This window comes from Ambystoma mexicanum, chromosome 6p (assembly GCF_040938575.1).
Source record: "Ambystoma mexicanum isolate Mex_15411 chromosome 6p, UKY_AmexF1_1, whole genome shotgun sequence".
Taxonomy (NCBI): Eukaryota; Metazoa; Chordata; class Amphibia; order Caudata; family Ambystomatidae; genus Ambystoma; species Ambystoma mexicanum.
This window is the reverse complement of record NC_090935.1, coordinates 880,044,661-880,071,197: the sequence shown is the minus strand read 5'-3', so window position 1 is coordinate 880,071,197 and position 26,537 is coordinate 880,044,661. Positions and strand designations below refer to the sequence as shown.

The following is a 26,537-nucleotide window of genomic DNA, read 5'->3' as shown; positions in this document are numbered from 1 at the left end:
TTAAAGGTTTGAAATAAACTAATAAAAAGAAAAAGAAGCTCCGTCTCGCAAGGGACCGGGTTCGGCAGTTGGGTGCCATGTGTTGACGGATAGTGGTGCAGATGGTGTGGTAAGTAAGCCATTCGCCATGTCTGCGCCCCAGTTTATTGTGTGTGTGTTGGAACGGTTGTAGCCTGCCCTCACCGCTTATGTCCATTAGAAGAATGTTGGCCCACACAGTGTCTTGCTTGCAATGTATTTTTTATCCAATCCTATAAGATAGTATTGCCCTGATGCTGGACCAAGGCGGTGCGTGCCTGACTTGGCTTCCCTGTGCAGCCCTGAGTTTATGCCACTGGGTTAGGGCGGGTCTAATTATAGGGCGTTTCCTTATGTGCGGTGGGAGCTCACTTGAGGGTATGGCCAGAATTTCTATTGGGTTGAGTGGTTTCATTGTCTCTACCTCCATGCTTCTCCAGTTGGATCTGTCAGCTGTAATCAGCCATCGCTTAATCCAGCAGTTCTGGGCCGCTTGGTAGTAGGCCTTTAGGGAGGGGGAGGCAAGCCCGCCATTAGCTTTCGCTGGTTGAAGGACTTGAAGACGGGCTCTCGCCTTTTTTCCCCTCCAGATGAACTTGGCGATTGCCCTATCTAGGTCCCTTAGGGAGTCCGCTGAAGGACTGACTGGGATCATCATAGCGATGTATGTAAGCTTGGGGAACGAGTTCATTTTCAGAGCATTTATTCGGCATGTCAGGGAGCGCGTTAGCGTACCCCATCTTTTGAGGTCTTGGCAGAAGGCTGTTATTTTCTTGGGGTATTTGAGATCTCTTATGGAATCGACTGAAGCACTATTAATTCCTAGATATTTGATGTGTTGCATTTGCAGGGTAAAAGGGACTACGCCGCCAGGGTCCCATGGTATGTCTGGGCGCATCAGCATGACTTCTGATTTGCTCCAATTGATTATGTATCCCCGCCATTGGTCCCACCATTTGCAATAGGGTGTGTATATGGGCAAGGGTAGAGGGGCCTTTACTGATGTAAAGCAGCATATCGTCTGCATAGAGGGAAACCCGGTGTTCCTCTCCTCCTCGTGTGATGTCTTCCCACCCCGTGTCTGCCCGGACCAGGAGTGAAGCCCGCCTCTGGCGCCAAAGTGTCTGGGGTGGGCAGAAGTGAGGGAGGTACCCGCAACTCCCTGTGCTTAGTCTCCTAGGAGACCAAAATGTAGCGATTGGCCGGCTGACTGTCCGGCAAGGACAGCCACCCTGCTGGGTGACTGACAGCTAGGCTGCAATGAATGGGAGAGAACTGAATAAAAGGCAAGGCGTTTAGCTTGGAAGGCAGAGTCGACCAGTGGACGAAGGAACTGAAGAAGACGCCTCCTGCAACTCCTGGACCATTGGTTTGCCCGCTGAAGCCCTGCTACTGTGCTGAAACTCCAAATTCGTATCGACAGAGAAGCCCCTGCAAGTACGACTTCTGCCCTTGAGTTGGTGGGACCAATCAACTCCAAAGTAAGCCACCTGGACATTCTCTCAGAGCTGGTTGACTTTCCACAGAGTTCCTGCTGGAAACCGAAATGCCAGGGAGAGGAACACCAGATTTTAACAAGTTACTTACCTGTAACTGTTGTTCTCCAGCATGGGTCTGGCATGGATTCACATACTCATGAATATTCCCCGTCGTAAGGCTGGGAATCCCCGGTAAAGAAAAAAATCAGTTTCGTTTCTGAACTGTCTTTCTCCTAATAACCAATCACTGGTCTCTGGGTCATACTGCCTCCAGCCAATGACTGCCCTCTACCTAAGCCCCTCCTCTGGCAGCCATCTTCAAATTTGGTAGCACGTAAAGTGGCAGTAGGACCAAGAGAAGAGCCGCAGAGGGGTAGGAGGGAGGGTTTGCATGTGAATCCATGCCAGACCCATGCTGGAGAACAACAGTTACAGGTAAGTAACTTGTTCCTTCTCCTGCATGGGGTCTGGCATGGATTCACATGCTCATGAATGAGAATGCATTACTTACCGTAAAAGCATTTCTGATGATTGTATCTGCTTAGATTCACATGCTGTGCATAGGTCCGACATCCAGTGGTCACTGCGGAGTATTGCATTTTGTTTTTCGTAGTCGAAAAGGGGACGTCGACAAGGCGTGTCTGAAACACTATCCCTATAGTGACGTGCGTTGTACCCACAATCCCTCACGCGTCGAGGTCCCTCTGTTTGTATTTTTCTGCCCTGAGGGAGCCTTCTAGACGTGAGTGAGTACAGAAAAGAGAGAGAGAGAGATATATAAAGGAAGTCTATGTTCCTTCCATCCGAGCGGGGAGGAAGGGCGGGCGCATGTGAATCTAAGCAGATACAATCATCAGAAATGCTTTTACGGTAAGTAATGCATTCTCTTCTGATGTTTGTTAATCTGCTTAGAATCACATGCTGTGCATAGACTAGCGAGCAGTACCCGGAGTTGGCGGTGGGTTATGAGAAGGAACAGTAGAGAAAAGGTGTCGTAATACTGCCTGTCCCACCTGGGAGTCAGATCTAGAGTGTGTATCTAGACAGTAGTGTTTTGTAAAGGTGTGCACAGAACTCCAGGTAGCCGCTTTGCAGATGGACTCAAGGGGAACATTTGCAATGAATGCTATGGATGCCCCCGTGCCTCGAGTAGAGTGTGCTCTTGGCCTAAAGGGCAGTTCTCTCTTAGCAAGAGTATAGCAGAGAGTGATGCATTGAACAATCCATCTAGAAATAGTGGATTTTGAAACTGCATCTCCTTCTCTTCCTGCTGCCACCGAGACGAAGAACTGATTAGTCTTCCTCAGTGGTCTGGTTCTTTCCATGTAGAACATGACCGCTCTGCGTACATCTAGTGTGTGCAGAGTCCTTTCTCCCAAATTGGAAGGATTTTGAAAGAACGTTGGTAGTTCTATAGATTGGTTTACGTGGAATTTAGAAATAAATTTTGGAGCAAACCTAGGGTGAGTGCGTAGAACCACTTTATCTTTGTGAACTGTAACGAAGGGGTCTAGAATAGAAAGAGCCTGAAGTTCACTTACTCTCCTGATGGAGGTGATAGCTATTAAAAAAGCAGTCTTAAGCGTGAGGTGTTTAAGAGATGCTTTGTGCATGGGTTCGAATGGAGAGCCCATGAGTCTGGTAAGTACCACATTAAGGTCCCATCCGGGAGCTGGGTCAGCTATCGGGGGGTGTATTCTCTTTACTCCCTCCATGAAGGCCTTTATAACAGGGATCCTCCACCACGACACTTTGAGTTGGGAAGTGGTGTATGCAGAAAGTGCAGCTAGGTGGACTTTAATGGAGTTAAACACTAGACCTGAATCCAATAGGTGGGTCAGGTATAGGACCACATGTGTGGGAGAGCAGTCAATAGGGTTGATGCTTTTACTCGTGCACCAGATGACAAATCTTTTCCACTTGCTAGAATAGCAGTGGCGAGTGTTCGGCTTTCGGGCTTCCCTGAGGATGTCCATGCATCTTTGCGGGAGTTGTAGATGTCCGAACTCTATGATCTCAGGAGCCAAGCTGCTAAGTTCATGTTCTGGGGGCATGGATGCAGAGTCCTGCCTTTGTCCTGAGACAGCATGTTGTACGGGCAGGGGAGTTTTACTGGGGGGGATAGAGACATCTCCATCAAGTGAGCGAACCATGGTTGTCGTGCCCACATTGGGGCCACTAGTATCATGGTCACTTGTTCCTGGTGCATCTTGTGCACCACTTTGTTGAGAAGGGGAGTCGGGGGAAAAGCGTAAACAAATTTCCCTGACCATTGCATCGACAGACCGTTCCCCTTGGATTGGTTCTTGGGGTACCTGGAGGCGTAACTTAGGCATTGTGAGTTTTCCAGGGTTGCGAACAGGTCTATATCTGGGAATCCCCATTGTGTGAAGACGTCGAAGACGATGTCTTTGTGCAGGCGCCATTCGTACTCTTTGGGCAGGGGGAAATCTCTGCTGAGACTGTCTGCTAGCAGATTGAGTTCCCCGGGTACATGTAGTGATAGTAGGAACATGTCCTGTTTGAGAGCCCACTTCCATATATTCTGGGCCAGCTTGGACAGGCCTGGAGAGTGGGTGCCCCCTTGCTTGTTGATGTAGTACATGGCTGTGGTGCTGTCTGTAAGGACCATTACTGTTTTGCCTTGTAGGTGTTCCTGGAAGGCTCTTAGCGCCTTGAACACAGCTAGTAGCTCCAGTAGATTTATGTGTTTGGATGCTACGTTCGGAGTCCACACTCTGTGAGCAGTCTGATGGGATAGGTGCGCCCCCCATCCTGTGAGGGATGCGTCTGTGGTTAGAGTGGCTTCCGCCGCGGGTGTGGCAAAGGGTTTCCCTTTTTCCATGTTTTCCTTTGTCCACCACCGTAGCGAGAGAACTAAGGCCTGCGAGACCACAACTAGATCCTCCCATAGTCCGCTGGCCTGACACCACTGGCTGTTGAGCCACTCTTGCATTGGGCGCATGCGCAGGCGCGCGTGAGGTACCAAATAAATACACAACGCCATCATTCCTAGCAAGCGCATTGCCTTGCGTACCGTCACCTCTCGACCGGTTACATATTGAGGGATTTGAAACAGCATGTTTTGGACCCTCTCTTTGGAGGGGAAGACGAGGCCTTCCTTTGTTTGAATTAGAGCCCCTAGGAATTGCTTGATTTGACTGGGGTCTAAATTGGACTTCTTTTCGTTGATGGAGAAGCCCAACTGGAACAAAAGGTCTACTGTCTTTTGGGTATTGGAGAAGCATGTTTCGTAAGAATCCCCTGTTATGAGCCAGTCGTCGAGGTAAGGGTAGACTGGGATGGACAACCTGCGCAGGTGGGCCGCTGCCACTGCCAGCACCTTCGTGAATACCCTTGGTGCTGATGCTATGCCGAAGGGTAGCACTTTGAACTGGTAGTGTTTGCCCTCTATCATGAACCTGAGGTATTTTCTGTGCGCTGGCAACATTAAAATATGAAAGTATGCATCTTTCATGTCCAATGTTGTCATGTAATCTCCCTGAGAAAGCAGTGGGATTACTTCCTGTAAGGTTACCATACGAAACTTTTGGGGTTTGATAAACTTGTTCGCTGGGCGCAGATCTAATACAGGGCGCATGGTTAGATCCTTTTTGGGTACAAGGAAGTACACTGAATAAATACCTTCCGTTACCTGAGATAGAGGCACGACCTCTATGGCTCCTTTTTCCAGCAGTAGTTGTACTTCTTGGAGAAGGATGGCAAGATGTTCCGGTGTCATGCGACGTCCCCTCGGGGGTCTGTAGGATGGGGAACTGTTGAATTCGATACAGTATCCGTGGGCTACGGTGGACAGTACCCAACGGTCTGACGTTATCTCCTCCCATGCAGGAAGAAAGGATGATATCCGGCCCCCGACCGGTGTGGCATGGGAGGGGACGCGAATCTTCGCGTCACTTGGAGTTGTTGGGGGCTTGGGAGCCTCTGGGGGTGGATCCCCGACCCCTCCCTTTGCCCCGGCGTTGGCCTCTTTGGCTGTACTGCCCACTATTGGTTTGGTAATTGGTGGCAGGGTATTGCTGATGTTGATTTTGTTGTTGGTGTTGGCCACGAAAAAAGCGTTTGTTGCCATAGCCGCGCCTGGTAGTGGGCTTAGAGATTTGGTCAAGAGTCTTGATAGTGTCGAACTCTTTTTTAGCCATCTCTAGGGCTTCAACTACCGCTTTTCCGAAGAGGTTAGCGTCCTCGACAGGTTTATTTATCAAAGACGCCTGTGTCTCTGGTTTAAAGCCTGAGTTGCGCAGCCATACATGGCGCTTTAGGAGTATTCCTTGTACCAAGGAACGTCCTGCTGTTTCTGCCGCGTCCAGAGAGTTTTTAACAATGCTCTGGTTCACTTGGGTTCCTTCGCCAATAGTTGACAGTAGGCGCGTACGTAAAGGCTCCGGTGCTTCCTCGGCGTCTTTTCGCAGTTTGGCCCACTGCGCGTCTGCGTAGCTTGCAAGCAATGAATTGTTGTTGGCAATTCTTGCTGAGAAGGCAGCCGAGGAAGTAACTCTTTTTGCAAGGGCATATAGCCTCTTGCCCTCCTTGTCAGGGGGTGCCTCACTGGTGGAAAGTGGTACCCCTGCCCTCTTTCTAGTATTAGATACCACTAGGGAATCCGGAATGGAATGTCCCCTAATGTAGAGGGGGTCTGAGGGTGAAGGAGTGAAAAGTTTTTCAATCCGTGGATTGACCCCTCTGATCATTGCGGGAGTGGACAGCGAAGGTATGATCCTTCTCTTCACTGAAGCGAGGAGTGGAATGGTCTGGCTGACCGGGGGTTTTTCTTTAATCACTCTTTCTACAAAGTCCAATTCTGGAGAGAGTTCCCCGGTGTCGAGTTCGAAATGCGCTGCTGCTCTGCGCAACAGTGCATTGAACGTGGGCTGATCGTCAATTGGAGACGTGTTCCTAACTGGAGAATTGTCCGGAGGAGTTAGGTTTAGGACATCAGTGTCGGAATACACTGATGGTGATTGCCAGGGGTGTGAAGGTCCCTCTTCTGGGTTAACCCCGAAGCCTTCTTCTATAATGTCTGTTCTGTCTTCCAGACATTCCTCCTGGTTTTGTTCTTCATTGTCCATGAAATCATCTTCCTCCTCGAAGTATTGTTCCTCCCCAGTGAGGTCATATACATCTTGGAAGTCTGAGGCTGTGTCCTGCTGGGGATCGACTAGCCTCGGAATTTTGGCCCTGGGGTCCTCCTGAGGCCCTTCTCTGGTCCTCTTGTGAGTTTGAGAGGCCTGGGTGGTCATGAACCTTTCCATCCTCTCCATACAGAGGTGGAGTCTTTCCATTGTTTCATGGGGTACCCCAGAGCGGTCTGGCGGGGGAAACATAGGGTTATCTAACTCGAAATGGCTCGACCTCTCCCAAAGCGTCGAGGAAAGTGTCCCGTCGCCCTCCGAAAAACCTTCAGGTGAGTCGGGAGACTCCCTGACTAAAGGGGGTAGTCCCTGCTTCCCTTCGGGCTTTTTCGGCGTATCCTTTAACTGATGCGTAACGCTCGACGTAATCTTCGGCGTACGCTTTTGGGCGTCGGCTACAGCGATCCTTGCTAAGCTATCTGCGACTCGCTTGTCGGCGACTCGTTTGTCGGCGGAAGCTTGAGTTTTCGACGCTATGGGTATCGAACGCTCTACGGCGGTCTGCGCTTTCTGTTGGTGCGCACCGGCCGATGGTTTGGTGGCAGCGCCCTTGTTTGCCGAAAGCCCAGTCGCAGGTCGCGGCTGCGGTTGCGAGAGGGGCTTCGAACCCGAACGGTCCGAGGAGGCCGCCGGTGGAACCTGCGTCTCCTTGGGCGCCCATGGTCTTTTCGACTTAGTCGAAGAAGAGCCGTGGGTTGTGTGTTTATGTGGATCTTTGTGTGCGTCTGTGTCGCCGGGGTGTTCATCCCCATAAGCAGGGCGTGAGCCGAGCCCGTCGGGGCCGGGGACAGACGACGAAGCGCGTAAGCGCTCCTTAGAGGGGGTTTCGACTTCCGTAGCGGAGGTCGTGTTATCGCGTTCCTCGTCACTGTCGGTGGTAGCAGCGGCGGGTGAACCTTCGGCCTTCGACATCGCGTAGGCCGCCCACCTTTTAACCCTTCGGTCTTTTAGAGTTTTAGGCTTAAGAAGCCGACAAGCCGCGCACCTTTCCTCCTTGTGATCGAGGGGCAAGCAGCGGTTACACCGTGAGTGCTTGTCCTTCCAAGTGAATTTGCCTTTACAAAGTGGGCAAAACCTAAACGGTGTCCTCTCCATAGCCGAGGCAATAAATCGCGATAAACACCCCAAGGGAAAGGAAGGGGAAAGGGAAAGGCATTCTCAGAAAAGACCCAGAGATGGCCCACGACCCCACTCTCCCTACTGTATATGGCCTGCGAGGCCAGGCCACGTGTTCGGCAGCGCCGAAGGATTCCTTCCGCTCGACCCTCCGTCGAAGATTCTTTTCGGCGGAGAACAGCTTACAACTGCGTCGAGGGAGGGATTATTAATATTAGAGAAAAAACGACCAAAGGTCGAGGAGTTGCAATGTCTCTCGAGGAGCTCCACGTGAAGGCGACCAGAAGCTGGGCGGAAAAAAACAATCTGAGGGACCTCGACGCGTGAGGGATTGTGGGTACAACGCACGTCACTATAGGGATAGTGTTTCAGACACGCCTTGTCGACGTCCCCTTTTCGACTACGAAAAACAAAATGCAATACTCCGCAGTGACCACTGGATGTCGGACCTATGCACAGCATGTGATTCTAAGCAGATTAACAAACATCAGAAACAAGAATACATAGCAGTACACACATGCACAAACACGGGAGGTGGCAAGGCTCAACATTAAGCATCTCTTACCCCCTCACCAGGCCCACCTTCAGGCGAACAGGTTGCACAGCACTGTCTGGCCGACTCTGGACTCCTCCCTGGAATCCCCATCGACGCAGTAGAATCTCATGAAGGTGTGCATTGACCTCCACGTAGCAGGCCTGCAGATGTCCAGCAAGGGCACACCAGACAAGAACGCCATGGTAGCAGCGATCGCTCTGGTTGAATGGGCTCTCGGACGGCCGGGCAACGGTCGGTTTGCCAACCAGTGACAGTGCATGATGCAGCCGGAGAGCCATCTGGAAATGGAAGCCTTTGAGGGGGCCTTCCCTTGGTTAACAGGTCCAAAGTTCACAAACAGCTGAGATGTCTTCCGAAAACTCTTCGTGCGGTCTACGTAGAACTTCAGCGCTCTAGCCACATCCAGCGAGTGCAAAGTCCTCTCGGCCAGTGACGGAAAGAAAACAGTTAACACCAAGGGCTCGTTAAGATGGAAGTCCGACGGCACCTTGGGCATGAAGGAGGGGTGCGTCCTCAGCACCACCCTTGTCTCGTGGAATGTCAGGTAGGGTGGTTTGCAGGAGAGGGCCTGGATCTCTCCCACTCGTCCTGCGGAGGTGATGGCCACAAGAAACGTCTTCCACGATAGGAACTTCAACAGTGCCGAATGCAGAGGCTCGAATGGCGGCCCCATGAGCCTGCTCAGCACCACGTTCAGCTCCCACGCCGGGGCCGGAGCCTTCAACGGCAGGAATGATCGGAACAGTCCCTTCATAAACTCCTTCACCAGGCGATGAGACCACAGAGATGAACACCCCAGATTTATGGTGTAGCGGGGAATCGCCGCTAAATGTATCTTGATGGGGGCATGAGCTAGCCCCGCCTTGGCCAGCGACAGTAGGTACAGCAGCACTTGAGGGCCGTAATTCGCATAGGTTTAATCTTCTGTGCACGGCGCCAGACAGAGAACCTCTTCCATTTGTGTCCATAGCACTTGAGAGTTGAGGACGCCCTGGCCTTTGCAAGCATCTCCTTGCAGTCCGCCGGGATACCGTACCCTCCAAACTCTAGTGCTGCAGGAGCCAGGCCTGCAAGTTCAGCGACCCCGGGTCGTGGCGGAGGATGGTGCCTCCTTCCCTGGTGAGGAGATCCGCGTTAGTCGGCTGTTTGACCGGGGGGGGGGGGGGTTGGGTGACGCTGACATGTCCAGAAGGTCCGGGAACCGATCTGCCTCGGCCACACCGGTGCGGCGAGGATCAGCCTGCACCAGGACCTTCTGAGTTGGTTGATGAGTCGCAGCAGCAACGGCAACAGTGGGAACGCATAGAGGAACAGGTCGTCTCAGGGGACTGAGAAGGCATCGCCCATGCTCCCCGGCTGGGGAAACCTGCTGGCGAACCTCCCGCACTTGGTGTTCGCCGCCGTCGCGAATAGGTCGATCTGGGGATTGCCCCATCGTTGGAAAAGTAAATCCACTTGATCCTGACAGTTCCCACTCGTGGCACGAGCGCAGCTCCCTGCTGAGCGAGTCGGCGATGGTGTTCTTTATTCCTGCCAGCTGGAAGGGTACCAGAAACATCCCTTGGGCGACGGCCCAGTGCCACAGATCCTGGGCTTCCTTGGATAGGGCTGGGGATCTGGTGCCTCACTGCTTCCGGATGTAGAACATCATGGTGGTGTTGTCAGTGAAGATCCTTACCACCTTGCCCTTGAGGGACGGGAGGAACGACCTGAGGGCCCAGAACACAGATCGGAGCTCCAGGACATTGATGTGTAGTGACCTCTCCTCCAGGAGCCAAAGGCCTCTTGCATGGAGATCTCCGGTGTGCGCTCCCCATCCCTCCAGGGAGGCGTCCGTCGTCACCGTCTCCTGATGTGCCGGAGTCTGGAAGTCCATACCCGCCGCCAGATGTGCGCGGGTGCCCCACCACCGGATCGCTTGGCGGAAGGTCTCATTGAGCAAGATCCTGTCTTCGAAGCTGCCCACCGCCTGCATCCAACGGGCGTCGAGGAACTCTTGTAGTGGACGCATCCGCAACCTGCACAGGCACACGAGGTAGATACACGAGGACATCACGCTAAGCATGGGCTTGATGGACCTCAACTTGGCCACGTCCATGGTCGACAGCCATTGCACCTTGCCTAGGATGGCCTTCGTCCTTTCCTCCGACGGAGAAGACAATCGGGCCACTGCGTCGAGCCTGGGTCCCAGGAACAGGGCGACTTGTGACAGCACCAAGTGAGATTTCTCGAAGTTGATCGAGAATCCCAGATCCGTGAGCAGTTGCTGTAATACTGCTAATACTGCTGTAATGCCTCACAAAGTGGAAACACATCCACGTTAGACCTAGGCTTGCGTCAGTGTCAAGTTCAAACTGCTGCATGCCCACCCCTTGGTGCCCTTATTGGTGATGGGACCCCTGTTCCGTTCTTCAGATGCCCTCCATGTCATTTAACCTTGCATATAGGGCGCCCAACTCACGAGCCCTTCTTCGCTCCTTGTTGTAGAGATTCCAGTGGCCTCTCTATCAAGATCCATCTACTCATGAGAGTGACAGCAGTGTTTTTCGAGTAAGAGCCATAAAAAGGGTTGCCGCCCTTTTTCAGCTTTGTACGACATACCGATTTAGCAACTTTCAGGTGAGCCCATCTCTAATGAATGAACTTACTGACTTACCATTGCTAACTGTAACTACCGAATCTCTCCAACAGCCGTTTTCTAGCTCCTTTGAAAAACACTGATCTAGGTTTTTCATGTATTTATTGCAGGTCTGCAGCTATTTAATAGCTGACTACAACTTGATTCACTTATGTTGTGAGCACCACGAAAGGTAACAAAAACCCATTGTTTTGCTCTCTTGATTCCCCCTTCGGGGCAAATGACAGATGTACCATAGCTATCTAATAGCTTCTTATCTGTCCCCTTTTCTTTTAATCTACAGGTTACACGTGTACACTATACTGTCCTACTTACAAAACAGTTTATGATTTTAATTTGGATTTTTGTGATTTTGACAAACTCTCCTGATGAAAGTTCTCTGGGTAAATCTCGCAAGAACAGAAACATGTCGAGACAATTTCCTGGATGTATACAGGATCACAACAACTTATGTTATCGACTAATAATCAGAAACAATTACATTGCCATTTATTTGCTGAATGTACTTATATCTTTTTGTTACCTTACCATTTGTTTGGAATTGACGAAATCCGTGTTTATTTGAATGTTGATCTTAACACAGATTATGTATAGGAATTATGATGTTTATTATTAGGTGCGTGAATCATAACCTCTTTAGGTGTATTTAATTAAAGTTTATATATGTTTTTTTAGGAACCTAATTGCGGTGTGTAACCTGTCATTGAGCTCTGTCTCCTTAATATATTGAGGCAATCTCCATACACACAGGAACATTTCCTGACTTTATTCCAACTTAAAAGGTACTTTGTGAACTTCTGGGCACAAGGCCCCATTTAACTTACGGTTGGAATTATAAAGTTAGGGCTCCCATTCTTGTGGACTGCTGATACAATTGCCTAATTACGATCCTTTTCCTTGCATGTATTGATGTGATTTATATGCATTTTAATAACTTACTTTAACTATATATATCACATTTAGAGTGTTGTGTGATTATATTACCTGCTTGATTCATTTTTTCAGTGTGTTTTTAGGCCTATAATATAGTATTTTTGTACTTACTGTCCAAGTGTAATCATTGCATATTTCACTGTGTGGACTCATTCTGGACCCCTGACCCCACTCACCTCTCCTAAGACTTAGCCTTGACCTCTCTACATACTTACCTTGATTGGTTTGGCTAAACTCCCAGAGTGTTCATGTTCACTATAACTAGGGTGGGCTCCTAAACTCTTTCCACCATGCCAGAGTTTAGAAAGCCGTCTTGACAGTAGCCCTCACTGAAAGTTCACCTCCAGTTCCGAGCCCCATCAGCAAGGCATTATAGGCATGCAAATTTGTCCAAATGCAAACCTTTTTCTCCAGGAAATTGTCGTCTTAGAGGGCAGTGCTACTTAATACATAGCTTAACTAACCTAAGACAGACATTCTGCAAGACAGTAATGACAACCACATACCTGGTTTCACCCTTATTAGGGATCATCAGTGCAGTATAGTCCCGACAGCCTTGTGGTTCAAGCATTGGATCAGGTTTTCAAAACACCAAGAAAGTTATGGTGCTTATTGTGGGGATGGGCCTCAAGAAGCGAGTGCACGTTTGTACGTAAAGCAAGTTTATTGTACAATCGCCCCAGGAGGGGCAAGATGACGCTGTAGAGTCAAACTAGCCCGAGTCTCTCCGAACCACATAAGTTAAACTATATACATTTTTGCAACAGTTAAGATATATTTTATTATGAATCACCCACCGATGAAATCCAATCTTTCTCCAATTCCCCCATTCCTGTTGGTTGCAGTTATCTTAACTACCATCTTCGACATATGTGTAGCACAAACCCCTTTTAAGGATGTGTTCCTAGCAGGTCATGACATCATCATACAGTTACACATTTGCATACAAACATAATTCATTACAAGTCCAAGTTGGTCCGAGACCTCCTAACCCTAAATGTAATTGACCATGGCTTGCACAAGCACTTCAAACAACATGAGGGGCAGAATAAACTGGTTCTTTTGAACTGTCAATAACCATCTCACCCACCCCAATCTACTAGCGTCATTGGAACATGCAGACTACCAATTCAGCACGCATGGCACATCCTGAGAAAACTTTCGAAAAACAGGGAGTATCGATCAACTCTGGCCTCAGGCGTCCTTCACTCCAGGTTTATTGTTGCTCAAAAGCAAATGGCCAGATCCCTCTGCAAGCTTCCATGCACTTAGAGATTGCATCTGCCTTCTCGATACGCCTAAGCCATAACAACCATGGACCAGCCTGTTGGCTTACCATCTGCTAAGGTCGTAGTTACGCATTACCTCTCCTATGGCCTCTGATACCGTGAAAAACCAGTTGTTACCAGACGCTCAGAATTCCCCAACTGCAGAGTTTAACAAATGTATTGAGAGCACACCACATGTAGATTCATAAATTCCCTGTGTATGCATAATCAGTGTGAATGCATGTTTTATAACCATTATCTCTTTTTTACAGTGGGTTCTTCAGGGCAAGTCACCTTCCTCGCATGCGCATTAAGAAACTCCTCGTCGCCCAGCTTCTAGGCACTTTGTAGCACACCATATCTGGATCGTGTTTATATTTCATTTGGCAATTTTGGCATTTATCTTGCTACGTGCGTGCAGATCTAATATGTATCCACTTGCACACAAAGTAACACATCCCATTCACATTCAACTACACTGGATACATATCAAATTGCTACATTGCCCCAACTTTGCCAAACAACCAGTCACAAATATGGCGCACACAAAGTGAACCCCTCTACCGTGGTGGGACCCTCCTGACCCTCCCAATAGTATAAACTCTGCTCACAAGGAGTGGACATTCATGTTAAGACATGATTTGACACATGCATTTGGGCTATACTGATGCATCGAACATTGTTCTGAAAGCTTACGTAGAGGATTATTTCTATTTAAAACGTATCAATGGTTTGTTAAACTGGGTTGCTAGAGGACCTTGAGGCAACAACTATGGGTATTTGCACAAGCTAGATCTATGCAAATCATTTACAAACAAATTACTAAATATTCTACAGAAAAAAAAGCTGGCCCATGTAGTGTCCTGTTGCAAAATAGTAAGAGCCAATCTAGGCATAACAACACGAAAAGGCCATGAAAAATATAAAATACCCTTATAGCATTATCTGCACCATTTGTAACAAGAAGTGGCTCTTGGTGGACAAATGTTAACCCAGCAATGGCAGAAGAGTGGGCGTCCCGCATTTGAATAATCAATCTCTTCTCTTCCAGGTCCCATAATCCAATGTGTCCGAGAGGGCTTCCAGCTGCCATCACAGGATGACCATCTGTCACAAAAGACCAAAAAAAAAAAAGAGGGAATTAAAGTTTGGTCTTCTAAGTTTACAGTTAAACAGAAACATGCAAATTAATTACTCTAGCTTTTCTACAAACTAAGTCCCCTCCAAGCACTTGCTCTGATTGCATCATTACGGTTTTATAGATCCAACCTTGCAGAAGGTTTTTGTGAGGCCACCTAAATATACTGAACAGGGAAAAGACAGCTAGATCAAGCCAAACTCAATCAAGGTAGGAGGAAGAGCAGCAAAGGTTTGACTCCAGGAATTGTGGGGTAGTGTAATGAGAAACACACACAGCAGTCAAATCAAAATAGACAGCAAGTAAAAAATAAAGTATTAGGCCTGAACACACTAAACAATAAAAATAACAAGCATTACTACCACACTACTCCTATACGCATATATACACACATTCACAATGGGTCTTGTCACTAGCGAATATATCAACACTTTTAAAACAGTTGTAAATGATGTAGTAATGAAACAAAGCTATATTCAGTAAAGCAAGTAAAACAGGCATGTACTTCATAAACAGTTGAAATTCAAGTTAACTATCGAAAAGCCATGTAAACACTATTACACTGCCCTATAAAACAAGGCCCTTAACACTTAAAAAGTCCTACCCGGCTAAGGGGGGAGGGGAAGGGCAGGCCTAGAGGCCTTAAGAGTCCCATGTCCCAAGACAACACTTTGTGTAGGGAGCCAGAAGTCTTTAGAAGTGCAGAACCCATTTTGGCAAATCCAACAGGGTAACATTCTGGAGATGAAAGAACAAAGCTAAGTGCTAATGATTAGGGGACCCCTCTCAATCCCATTACTTTAGGGGAAGCCCACTAGGATTCCTTGGCCAGAACTTTACTGATCACGACCAAGTGAGGGAGAGGTAGGATCAGAAATGTGTGCCTGTACAATCCTTACTCAGATTCCATGAGAAACCCCCCCTCTAGATTTGCAGGCCACCGAAAGTGTGCTGTGCCCACTTGCTTTTATCATTGGCTCCACTGCAGGGGGCACAGAAGTCATGACTGCAGTGGTAGTTTTCAGTATCGGGATTGGGTCCAGATAAGAGGCAGTTCTGAGCTCAGACAAGACAGTTCCTGAGGTTGTACAGCTTGGTGACCCAGGCATCCAGAGATACAGACCACCAGGAGTCCCAGGATCCTTGGAGACCCGCAAGACATGATGGAAGCTCGTAGCAGGGACAAACATGATCATGCAACGTCAGGCGACCCGCATGGCGAAGACAAAGAAACAGCTACTGCCCTTATTTTAGATAGAGAGCAGCGGCTGCAGTAAGATGGTTCCTAGGCCACAAGCTGGAGACATACAGAGTACCAAGGCAAAACTCGGAACAGTGACCAATGCACAGCAGAGGGCTGGACAGAGCTTGTCAGCCCACAGGATGACCTCTGGACACTTCAAAGGGCTCTAGAGGGGAGGAGTGGCATGCAGCATCTGGACTGGTTGGACTCACCATCCCAAGGTTCGAAGCACCAGTAAGGGTCTTCAGAAGATCAGTCCAGAAAGCAAGGACTTTTCCGGGACTTGACTGGAGGCAATGCTGGAAATCTTCAACTGTTGTCCATGGGTCATCAAAGGGCTGCAGCTCTTAGTAGTAGAAACATACTCAATCTGAAGAATAGCTGCAGGAATCTTCCTTTTATTCTTAAAGGGCCGGTACGCCCCCAGCCATTCAATGGAAGATAGCTGCAACATTAAAACTTCAAGCAAGTGCTGATCAATCATGGATATCATCTTAACCTATTTGGGCCCAGCAACAAACATACCCCTGGTCCGAGTATGGATTGGGACGAGGCAGTCCACAGCCCCCACCGCCAGAGGCTCACACTGCCACTTTGCACGAAAAAGTCGAAGACTTGCCCAGGAAAGGGCTTTCTATAAAAAGGCATTTCCTGACCAGAGGGAGCAGGAGGAAAGACCAAGGATAAAGCAAAAAACATAGCACGGCCATTTTGAGTACATGAGACTTAAAATGGCATTAAGTTAAGCTGTAAAATGAAGTGCATGAGAGAAAAAACATACGGTAGAAAAGATATCTGCTGCTACTAGCCCATTTGGACACAGTAAAAGTAACTAAAATGTTACTAAACGAAAAAGGGTAAATGGTAGTACCCAGATGCACTTCACTGTAAAGTGACTTGTGCAACTTTAAAACAAGTAATCTCACAAAGAGAGTCTCCCTGCGCCGATACCCATAAGGATAGACCAGTGCCCCAAAACAGAGGAGCTAACTAAGGGCATTAAAGCAAAAAGGCTTTCCTTATCTGCGAAAGTCAGCAGAGGAGTCAGACCATAAGAAAAAGAAATAATAAATAAAAAAATGATAGATAGATATATATATATATATATCTAACGACTGCGTGGAAGGTTCTCTTAAAAAAATAAAAACGCAAAAAAAATAAAAACACAAGAGGAGACTGAGCATGCATGCACAATCCTCCTGCTTTACCCAGCTCTGCACCTTGTGCATCTACCGAAGTAAAGCACCAATTTTCCACACTTGTGGGCAATTACCTGCCACTAGCTGTCCTCATAAAGAGGACGGAAAGCAGTGTATATGGTTAAAACGGCACTATGGACAGAGTACAAGAGTCAGTACTTATAGGACACTGCAACATTTTTTCCATGTGCTGTTCTGTGGTAGCCCATATGGCTCAAAGGGCAGAATTGCTTTTTAATAACTCAATTTTGATGCCAGGGTAAATCAATCACCTTAAGTGTTTGGGGAGTAGGTAGGGGGCAGCTGGAGTTTAGTTTTGGCTTCACCGAGGATGCAGTCATTTTTAGAGCATTTGTCGCCCAATATCGTAATATTTGTCGTACCAATATCGTAGCCACCCAGGAACAAATGTGTTTTTTTTTAAAAACTTCTACCCCAGGTGTTTTGTTTTGGGGCATCCCTTGGGCTCACTCTGAGATCAACCCTATGACTTCTAAAATGGTTTAAACTGCGTTAGTCTGGTTTTACGCCACAGACAAGCCCAATGCATATCCCGTGAGGTTGATCCTGAGTGTTTGGCAGAGATTTGTTGAAGTGGCTGGCCTCAAAAAACTTTGGGTACTTACCTGATGTACGATTGAAGGGTTGATTTAGGACAGCCCTTAAGTGAAGGTGTGTATCTTGGGGAGACCCTGTTTCCTAAGATTATTTCCTGCATTGCTGGAGAGTTCCCATGAAGATGTGCTACTCCCTTTGAGGACCAGGTTTGACCATATTGGCTGGACCTTGGTTCCTTTGTGATTGGTCTTGTTTCTTAAAAGTGCTGGATGTCCTTCCTGGGCTTTTCCTAGTCCTCTCCCGGTCATCCTTACAGGCTGGATTAGCTCTAGCTGTCCTGTGCTGTGACCATTTCTAGGATGTTCTGCTTTCTCCCTTTGAAATACCCTTGGGCAAAGTGCCTCAAGGTAGGGAGGTCCCCCCCCCCCCTTTCCTACAAGTGTGGTGAATTTCTCTTCTCCACTTCAGCTCCTTATTGGGCCATCTAGGATCACCTCCATCCATACCCTCACCTTCCCCCATTGCAGGACTGTTCTTAGTCAGCCTCCTGTCCAGTCTTGCCCCTGGAGCTGCCCAGACACTCATTTTCAGGTCACTCAGTCTTCCTGGTACCTTCCGAGTTGCTGCTTCTAGCTGGTTGGTTGTCTTCCTGGGAACGAGATTTCTTCTTCTGTCTTCTTTCCTTCTGTCATGGTCAACGCTGGTGCAGGGTTTAAGTCACAGGGTACATGATTAGTGTCCTAGCCCTGCAAAACAATGCACTTACTGGGGCTCCTGCCACTTCTGTGCCAAATCCTCAATGAATAGTGCTGTACTTATACCCAGGTCCAAGCCTACGGACGTGGTCCCATTAATTTCTATGGGCAACGTTTTACAAATGATCAAGCTCCTCCTAAGGTAACCAAAAAGGGGTACTTACCTGAACTTTGAATTTTTCCATGGGTCCCTCTAGGATCCCAGGAGTTTTAAACCAAAACATGGATTTGTAGCTGCTATCTGTGATTTATTAGGGACTGCAAGGAAAAAATGAAAATCGCTGCAAAACACTCCTGTCCATAGAAATGCATTGGGTTACTATATCCAACTGGTTATTTTTTCAAAATCTATTTCTAGTAGTGTATGGAAACCAAGTAAGTCTTACATTGCAAGTCCTAGTGTATTCCGATTTTTGTATGACCTCTGCTCATGATCAAGTGGTTTAACACTGTCACTGTATAATAAAGGTTGCAAGAAACAGGATATGTTTATTTCGAAATACTAGTATTTCATAAAAGAATTAGTCCATACATTAGCTAAAAATATTCAATAACATGCAATAAATAAGCAATAAACCAGCATTGCCAATGACAATTTTTGCAGGCATGTGAAAGGCACTTGCCAGGCACTGCCATAGTGGTATTAACTGATCATTGATGGCAGCAGGTGCAACATGATGTGCGTACTTGGGCATCTAGTAGCAGTGCCTGGAAATGCATAGTAACGTTTACAAGCCAAAACTGTTGGCTTTGCCCATGCTTGTTTTTGACAAAACTTCAGTGAAGGACACGCTTAGTGCTTATAAAGTAGAGTGGGTGAAGGCAGACCTTGTTAAGACATCTATTACAGCAGTAGCGGTTTAACATCTCCAAATAAGTCATTAACACTCCGAAGACTGCTTTGAAAAAACACTGGCAGGCACTTCTAGTGCAAAGTTTGATAGCAAGGCTTGATTAAAGCAAGCTCAATGAGTTCCCATGAGGAGGTGCTTTGGGAGGAAAGTGGCAGGAACTGGGTGGGGATGGCCATAGGGATTAGCATGGCCATGATCGGTCTGTCCCTCCTCATATGCAATTTCCCCCCCATCTGTACTGTAATGCAATGCAATAGTTTCGATTTACAGGTGGCACAACGCCACCTAATAGCCCAAACATATAAATGCATCACAGAATTAAAAAAAAAACTAAAAACAATTGGATCTATTCATATCTGACATGGCACGGTCAGGGTCTTGACTTGATCAGGGGCTGGGGGCAGGCAGGGACACACCCGACCTGGGGTAGGCAGCCTAAAGGGGCATATGCCAGAGCTGATCCTACCCCCAGAGGCAGGGTATGGGAGTTGTGAAGTCGGTATTGCTATCTGGTACACCATATGCCTTGCAGCCTCATGTCTGGCAAAAGATTTCTTAATTTATTACAAGACTAACGGCTCCAGAACAACGTTGTTGGAGCCAAGAATCCCTCGAAGAACAGCCTGCTGAAGATCCGAACACCACACAAAGAGTCCCAGCATCCCTTCCCATTTCTGTCCCGGTGAAGCTCTGTTGACTACTTGATCTCCAAAGACTGAATGGTGCCTCAGCCCTTGGACTAGTGGGACCAACTAGTCGCAATGCCTTCCCGAGGATCCTGCCCTCCTGAGCCTTCGGAAGTGTCCCTGGACTGCCCGGAATTTCCTGATTAGACGTGCTGCGTGAATATTCCCACTGGGCTCCGAGGATCCATCATGTGGTCCAAATCCTTTCCAATCAACAAGATAATATAGCTTGGTCCTAGAGTATTTAGAGTCCAAGATATCTTTGACTTCAAATTCTGGTTCTCCGTCAACAAGTATGGGCTTAGGTGGTGTCTCAATCCGTGTGCCGGGTTGCATTGGTTTCAGGAGGGACACATGGAATACCAGGTGGATGTGTAGATTAGGTGGTAAATCCAGTTTCACGGCTGCTGGGTTGATAATTGCCTTAATGGTATAGGGTCCCAAGACTCTGGGATAAAAGGTCCGGGTTCCCTTGATGGGTACGAATTTAGCGGCTAACCAAACTTTGTCTCCTACTTGATGTTCAGGAGCCTATTTCCGATGGCGTTCGGCAAATCTCTTGTTTTTTTTTACAATGAATAAGGTGTTCCTTTGCCCTTTTGAAAACCTGAGTTATGGTTGTGTGTAGAGTCTTTACCACTGGCATTACCAAGCTGGCTGGAAGGTCCAGTTCAGAGGTACGTGGATGTCTGCCATAAAGAGAATAAGTCCACAACTACAATGATGGTGTTGAACCCTTGGCTTGGAGGTAGATCAGTGATGAAGTTAAGGGAAAGAGTGTGCCATGGAACTGGAGGCATGTCCAATGGTTGTAGGAGACCAGATGGTTTTTGTTTCTGTGATTTATTTTGTGCGCAGACACCGCAGAACTGAATATACTGAATGATGTCCTTCCGCCAGGTAGGCCACCAAAAGTTCTTTCACCTTAGCTAGGGTTTTGGCGATCCCAGGATGCCCTTCGATCAGTGAATCGTGATAGTTTGAAATAATACGCTGTTGTAATTCCTTCTTGGGTACATATAGGCGATACATAAAAAAGGGTAAAGGGTCCTTGATGGTATATTGTTCTCCTTGAGTTTGCCATGCGAGGTAGGCATCAGGATTCATTGTCCGTTGGATTTCTTTTCGTAGTTCTGCTTGTGTTAAGGCTGTCGTGATACCCAAGAGTTTGTCTTCATGTATAATAGGTACTGGGTCTGGAGTTGTGTATACTATTTCATCTATGCCCATGCAAGATAAGGCATCCGCCTTTCCGTTTCTGACTGCTGGTCGAAATGTGATAATCATATTCGGTGAAGAAAAGGGCCCACCGTAATTGGCGCGAGGACTGGGCCTTGGCTGTTTTGAGATATTGCAGGTTTCGGTGGTCTGCGATGACTGTAATTGTGTGTCTGGCCCCCAGAAGGTAGTGCCTCCAGGCTTTAAAGGCGGATTTGATAGCCTAGGAGTTCCTTGTCCGTGATGGCATAATAAATCTCTGGAGGTGAGAACTCTTTCGACCAGAAGGCCACAGGATGTAACTGGCCGTTTTCCGGGTCTCTCTGTGAAAGGACAGCCCCATTGCGAGACTGGACGCATCAGTTTCAACGACATAAGGGAGGTCTGGACGAGGATGTTGCAGGATTGGAGCAGAGGTAAGACAATGCATTACTTACCGTAAAAGCATTTCTGATGGTTGTATCTGCTTAGATTCACATGCTGTGCATAGTCGGACATCCAGTGGTCACTGCACAGTATTGCATTTTGTTTTTCGTAGTCGAAAAGGGGACGTCGACAAGGCGTGTCTGTAACACTATCCCTATAGTGACGTACGTTGTACCCACAATCCCTCACACGTCGAGGTCCCTCTGTATTTTTTCTGCCCTGAGGGAGCCTTCTATACGTGAGTGAGTACAGAAAAGAGAGAGATGTAGAAAGGTGTCTATGTTCCTTCCATCCGAGCTGGGAGGAAGGGTGGGCGCATGTGAATCTAAGCAGATACAACCATCAAAAATGCTTTTACGGTAAGTAATGCATTTTCTTCTGATGTTTGTTAATCTGCTTGGAATCACATGTTGTGCATAGACTAGCAAGCAGTACCCGGAGTAGGCGGTGGTTTATGAGAAGGAACAGTAGAGAAAAGATGTCTTAATACTGCATGTCCCACCTGGGAGTCAGATCTAGAGTGTGCATCTAGACAGTAGTGTTTTGTAAAGGTGTGCACAGAACTCCAGGTTGCCGCTTTGCAGATGGACTCAAGGCGAACATTTGCAATGAATGCTATGGATGCCCCAGTGCCTCGAGTAGAATGTGCTCTTGGCTTGAAGGGTAGTTCTCTCTTAGCAAGAGTTTAACAGAGAGTGATGCATTGAACAATCCATCTAGATATAGTGGATTTTGAAACTGCATCTCCTTCTCTTCCTGCTGCCACCGAGAAAGAACTGATTAGTCTTTCTCAGTGGTCTGGTTCTTTCCATGTAGAACATGACAGCTCTGCGCGCATCAAGTGTATGCAGACTTTTTGTCTCCCGAATTGGAAGGGTTTTGATTGACTGGTTTACATGGAATTTTGAGATGAATTTCAGTGCAAACCTTGGGTGCGTGCGTAGAACCACTTCATCTTTGTGAACTGCTACAAAGGGGTCTAAAACAGAAAGAGCCTGTAGTTCGCTTACTCTCCTAATGGAGGTGATAGCTATTAGGAAAGCGGTCTTAAGAGTGAGGTCTTTAAGAGTTGCTTTGTGCATGGGTTCAAAGGGTGAGCCCATGAGTCTGGTAAGTACCACATTCAGGTCCCAGCCGGGAGCTGGGTTTGCTATCGGAGGGTGTATTCTCTTTACTCCCTCCATGAAGGCTTTGATAACTGGGACTTTCCACCACGACACTTTAAGATGGGAAGTGGTGTATGCAAAAAGTGCCGCTAGGTGGACTTTAAGGGAATTGAACACTAGACCTGAGTCCAGTAAATGGGTCAGGTACAGGACAATGTGCGTGGGGGAGCAGTCAACTGGGTCGATGCTTCTTCGTCTACACCAGATGACAAATCTCTTCCATTTGCTAGAATAACAGTGATGAGTGTTAGGCTTTCTAGCCTCCCTGAGGATGTCCATGCATCTCTGTGGGAGTTGTAAGTGTCCAAATTCTATGATCTCAGGAGCCAGGCTGCTAAATTCATGGTCTGAGGGCATGGATGCAGTGTCCTGCCCTTGTCCTGTGACAGCATGTTGTGCGGGCAGGGAAGTTTCACTGGGGGAGATAGAGACATCTCCATCAAGTGAGCGAAACATGGCTGCCGGGCCCACATAGGGGCCACTAGTATCATTGTAACTTGTTCCTGGTTCATCTTGTGCACAATCTTGTTGAGAAGGGGAGTCGGGGGAAAGGCGTAAGCAAATTTCCCTGACCATGGAATCGATAGACCGTTCCCCTTGGATTGGTTCTGGGGGTACCTGCAGGCGTAATCTTGGCATTGTGAGTTCTCCAGAGTTGCGAACAGCTCTATTTCTGGGAATCCCCATTGTGTGAAGACGTCGAAGACGATGTCTTCGTGCAACTGCCATTCGTACTCTGAGGGCAGAGGGAAGTCTCTGCTGAGTTCGTCTGCTAGCAGATTGAGTTCCCCTGGTACATGTTGCGGCAGTAGGAACATGTGTTTCAGAGCCCACTTCCAGATATTCTGGGACAGCTTGGACAGTCCTGGAGAGTGGGTGCCCCCTTGCTTGTTGAGGTAGTACTTGGCTGTGGTGCTGTCCGTAAGGACCATCACTGTCTTCCCTTGTAGGTGTTCCTGGAAGGCTTTTAGTGCCTTGAACACGGCCAGTAGCTCCAGTAGGTTTATGTGCTTGGATGCTACGCTCGGATTCCACACTCCGTGAGCAGTCTGATGGGATAGGTGAGCCCCCCCCATCCTGTGAGGGATGAGTCTGTGGTTAGAGTGGCTTCCACTGTGGGTGTGGCAAAGGGTTTCCCTCTTACCAGGTTTTCCTTTGTCCACCACCGTAGCGAGAGAACCAAGGCCTGCCAGACCACCACTAGATCGTCCCATTGTCCGCTGGCCTGACACCACTTGCTGTTGAGCCACTCTTGCATTGGGCGCAGGCGCACGTGAGGTAACAAATAAATACATGATACCATCATACCTAGCAAGCGCATCGCTTTGCGCACCGTCACCTCCCGACCTGCCACATATTGGGGGATCTGAAACAGCATGTTTTGGACCCTCTAGTTGGAGGGGAAGACGAGGCCGTCCTTTGTTCGAATTAGAGCCCCTAGGAATTGTTTGACTTGGCTGGGGTCTAAGCTGGACTTCTTCTCATTGATGGAGAAGCCCAGTTGGAACAAAAGGTGTACAGTCTTTTGGGTGTTTGAGAAGCATGTCTCGTAAGAATCCCCTGTTGTGAGCCAGTCGTCGAGGTAAGGGTATACTGGGATGGATAACCTGCGCAGGTGGGCCGCTGCCACTGCCAGTACTTTCGTGAATACCCTTGGTGCAGATGCTATGCCGAAGGGTAGCACTCTGAACTGGTAGTGTTTGCCCTCTATCATGAACCTGAGGTATTTTCTGTGCGCTGGCAACATTAAAATATGAAAGTATGCATCTTTCATGTCCAGTGTTGTCATGTAATCTCCCTGTGATAGCAGTGTGATCACTTCCTGTAAGGTCACCATACAAAACTTTTGGGGTTTGACAAACTTGTTCGCTGGGCGCAGATCTAATACAGGGCGCATGGTTAGATCCTTTTTGGGTACAAGGAAGTACACCGAATAAATACCTTCCGTTACCTGAGATAGAGGCACGACCTCTATAGCTCCTTTTTCCAGTAGCTGGTCCACTTCTTGGAGAAGGATGGCGAGGTGTTCTGGTGTCATGCGTCGTCCCCTCGGGGGTCTGTATGTTGGGGAACTGTTGAACTCTATACAGTAGCCGCGGGCTACGGTGGATAGTACCCAGCGGTCTGATGTTATTCCCTCCCATGCTGGAAGAAAGGATGTTAACCGGCCCCCGACCGGCGATGCATGGGAGGGGACCCGAATCTTCGCGTCACTTGGTTGGTGGCTTGGGAGCCTCTAGGGGTGGAACCCCGGCCTCTCCCCTTGCCACGGCGTTGACCTCTCTGATTGTACTGGCTTTGGTAGTTGTTGGCAGAATATTGAAGTTGATGATTCTGTTGCTGGCGTTGGCCACGAAAAGAACGCTTGTTGCCAAATCCCCGCCTGTTAAGGGGCTTTGAGATTTGGTCCAAGGTCTTTATGGTATCAAATTCTTTTTTCGCATTTTCCAGTGCGTCGTCCACTGCCTTTCCAAAGAGGTTAGACTCTTCAATAGGCTTGTTAATGAGCGCTGCTTGCGTTTCCGCCTTAAACCCAGAATTGCGAAGCCAGACGTGTACCAAAGAGCGGCCAGCTGTTCCCGCTGCATCGAGGGTATTCTTAACGATACATTGGTTGACCAGAGACCCTTCATTAACTGTAGCCAGCAATCTAGTTTTTAGGGGTTCAGGGACTTCCTCGGTGTCCTGCTTAAGCTTTCCCCATTGTGCATCAGCGTAGCTTGCCAGTAATGTGTTATTATTGGCAATACTAGTTGAGAAAGCTGCCGAGGTGGTAATTCTTTTGGCTAGGGCATAAAGCTTTTTCCCCTCTTTACCCGGGGGTGCCTCGCTGGTAGACAGTGGAACCCCAGCCCTTTTCCTAGTGTTAGTCACCACTAAGGAGTCCGGGACTGAGTGACCCTTAATATATAGTGGGTCTGATTGAGAGGGTGAGAACAATTTTTCGATTCTTGGATTAACCCCTCTTACTAGTGCAGGGGTGGCCAGTGAAGGGTTGATTTGTCTCTTAACAGAGGCGAGTATTGGAATTGTTTAGCTGGTGGGGGGGGGGGGGGTTTCTTTGATAATCCTTCCCACAAAGTCAGTGTCTGGGGTGACCTCCCCAGTTTCGACCTCAAAATGTGCTGCTGCCTTCCTCAGCAGCGCGTTAAAGGTGGGCTGATCGTCAACAGGCGAAGGGTTCCTAACTGGTGTGGTCTGAGGAGACCTGATGTCTATAATGTCTGGCTCTCTAGACCCCGATGGTGACTGCCAGGGATTTGGGTCACCCTCACCTGGGTCTTCTTCGTACCCTTCCTCACTTATGTTAGTGTCCTCATGGAAGCCTTCTCCCTCTTGTTGGTGTTCATCATTAATGAACTCCTCTCCTTCCTGGAAGTGAGTGTCCTCTTCGGTGATGTCGTAAGAGTTCATATCCTCCTGAAAGGGGTTATAGAACAATTTCGGGTATTTAGCCCTTGGACTTTCTAGGAGTACCTCCCTAGGTCTTTTAGGAGTCCTATTTTCTGGAATGGCCATGAATCTGTCCAACTTGTCCATACAGGACTGGAACTTCTCTAAGGTCCACTGAGGTAGGCCAGAGCGCTCTGGGAGTGAAAAAGGAGTTTCGTCTCCTTGTATTCGCCTAGATCTGTCCCATAGCATCGAAGATAAGGTGCCTTCGCCTTCTGAGAAGTGTTCTGGCAGGCTAGGGCTTTCCGTCGACGGTGGGAGCTGTCCCAGCCTACTTTCCGGCGCCTTCGGCGTTTCTTTGGCCTTGTGCGCGGTTTTCGGCGTGTCACTTGTCGTCCGTCTCTGGCCGTCCTTAGAAGATATACGCGCGAGGCTTTCGGCGATCATTCTGTCTGCCGAGGGATCGCTCGCCGTCGCGCTTGGTACCGTTGAGTCTTTACTGGCAACGTGCGCACTCTTACGAGGCGCGTCGCCGCCTGAGGGTTTGGGGTTAGCGCCCTTATTTCCCGAGTGCCCGGTCGCCTGTCGCGGGGAGGGCTGGCGACCCTTACGGTCAGCGGAAGACGCCGGTGGGCCCGGCGCCTCCGTTGGTGCTATGGCTGCCTTCGTCTTCGACGAATGCGTGCCGTGGGGTATGTGTTTATGAGATTTCTTGTGTGCGTCCTTATCGCCGGGGTGTTC

General features: G+C 48.4%; 1 protein-coding gene across 1 annotated transcript in view; it reads right to left on the bottom strand.

Moving 5' to 3' along the window:
- Positions 1-26,537, bottom strand: part of WDR36 (WD repeat domain 36) — an 804,166-nt gene that overhangs the window by 499,167 nt on the left and 278,462 nt on the right. The window contains exon 8 of the mRNA XM_069625487.1: positions 14,092-14,267. Coding sequence (XP_069481588.1) covers positions 14,092-14,267 — 176 coding nt within the window. The remainder of the gene's footprint in view (positions 1-14,091; positions 14,268-26,537) is intronic.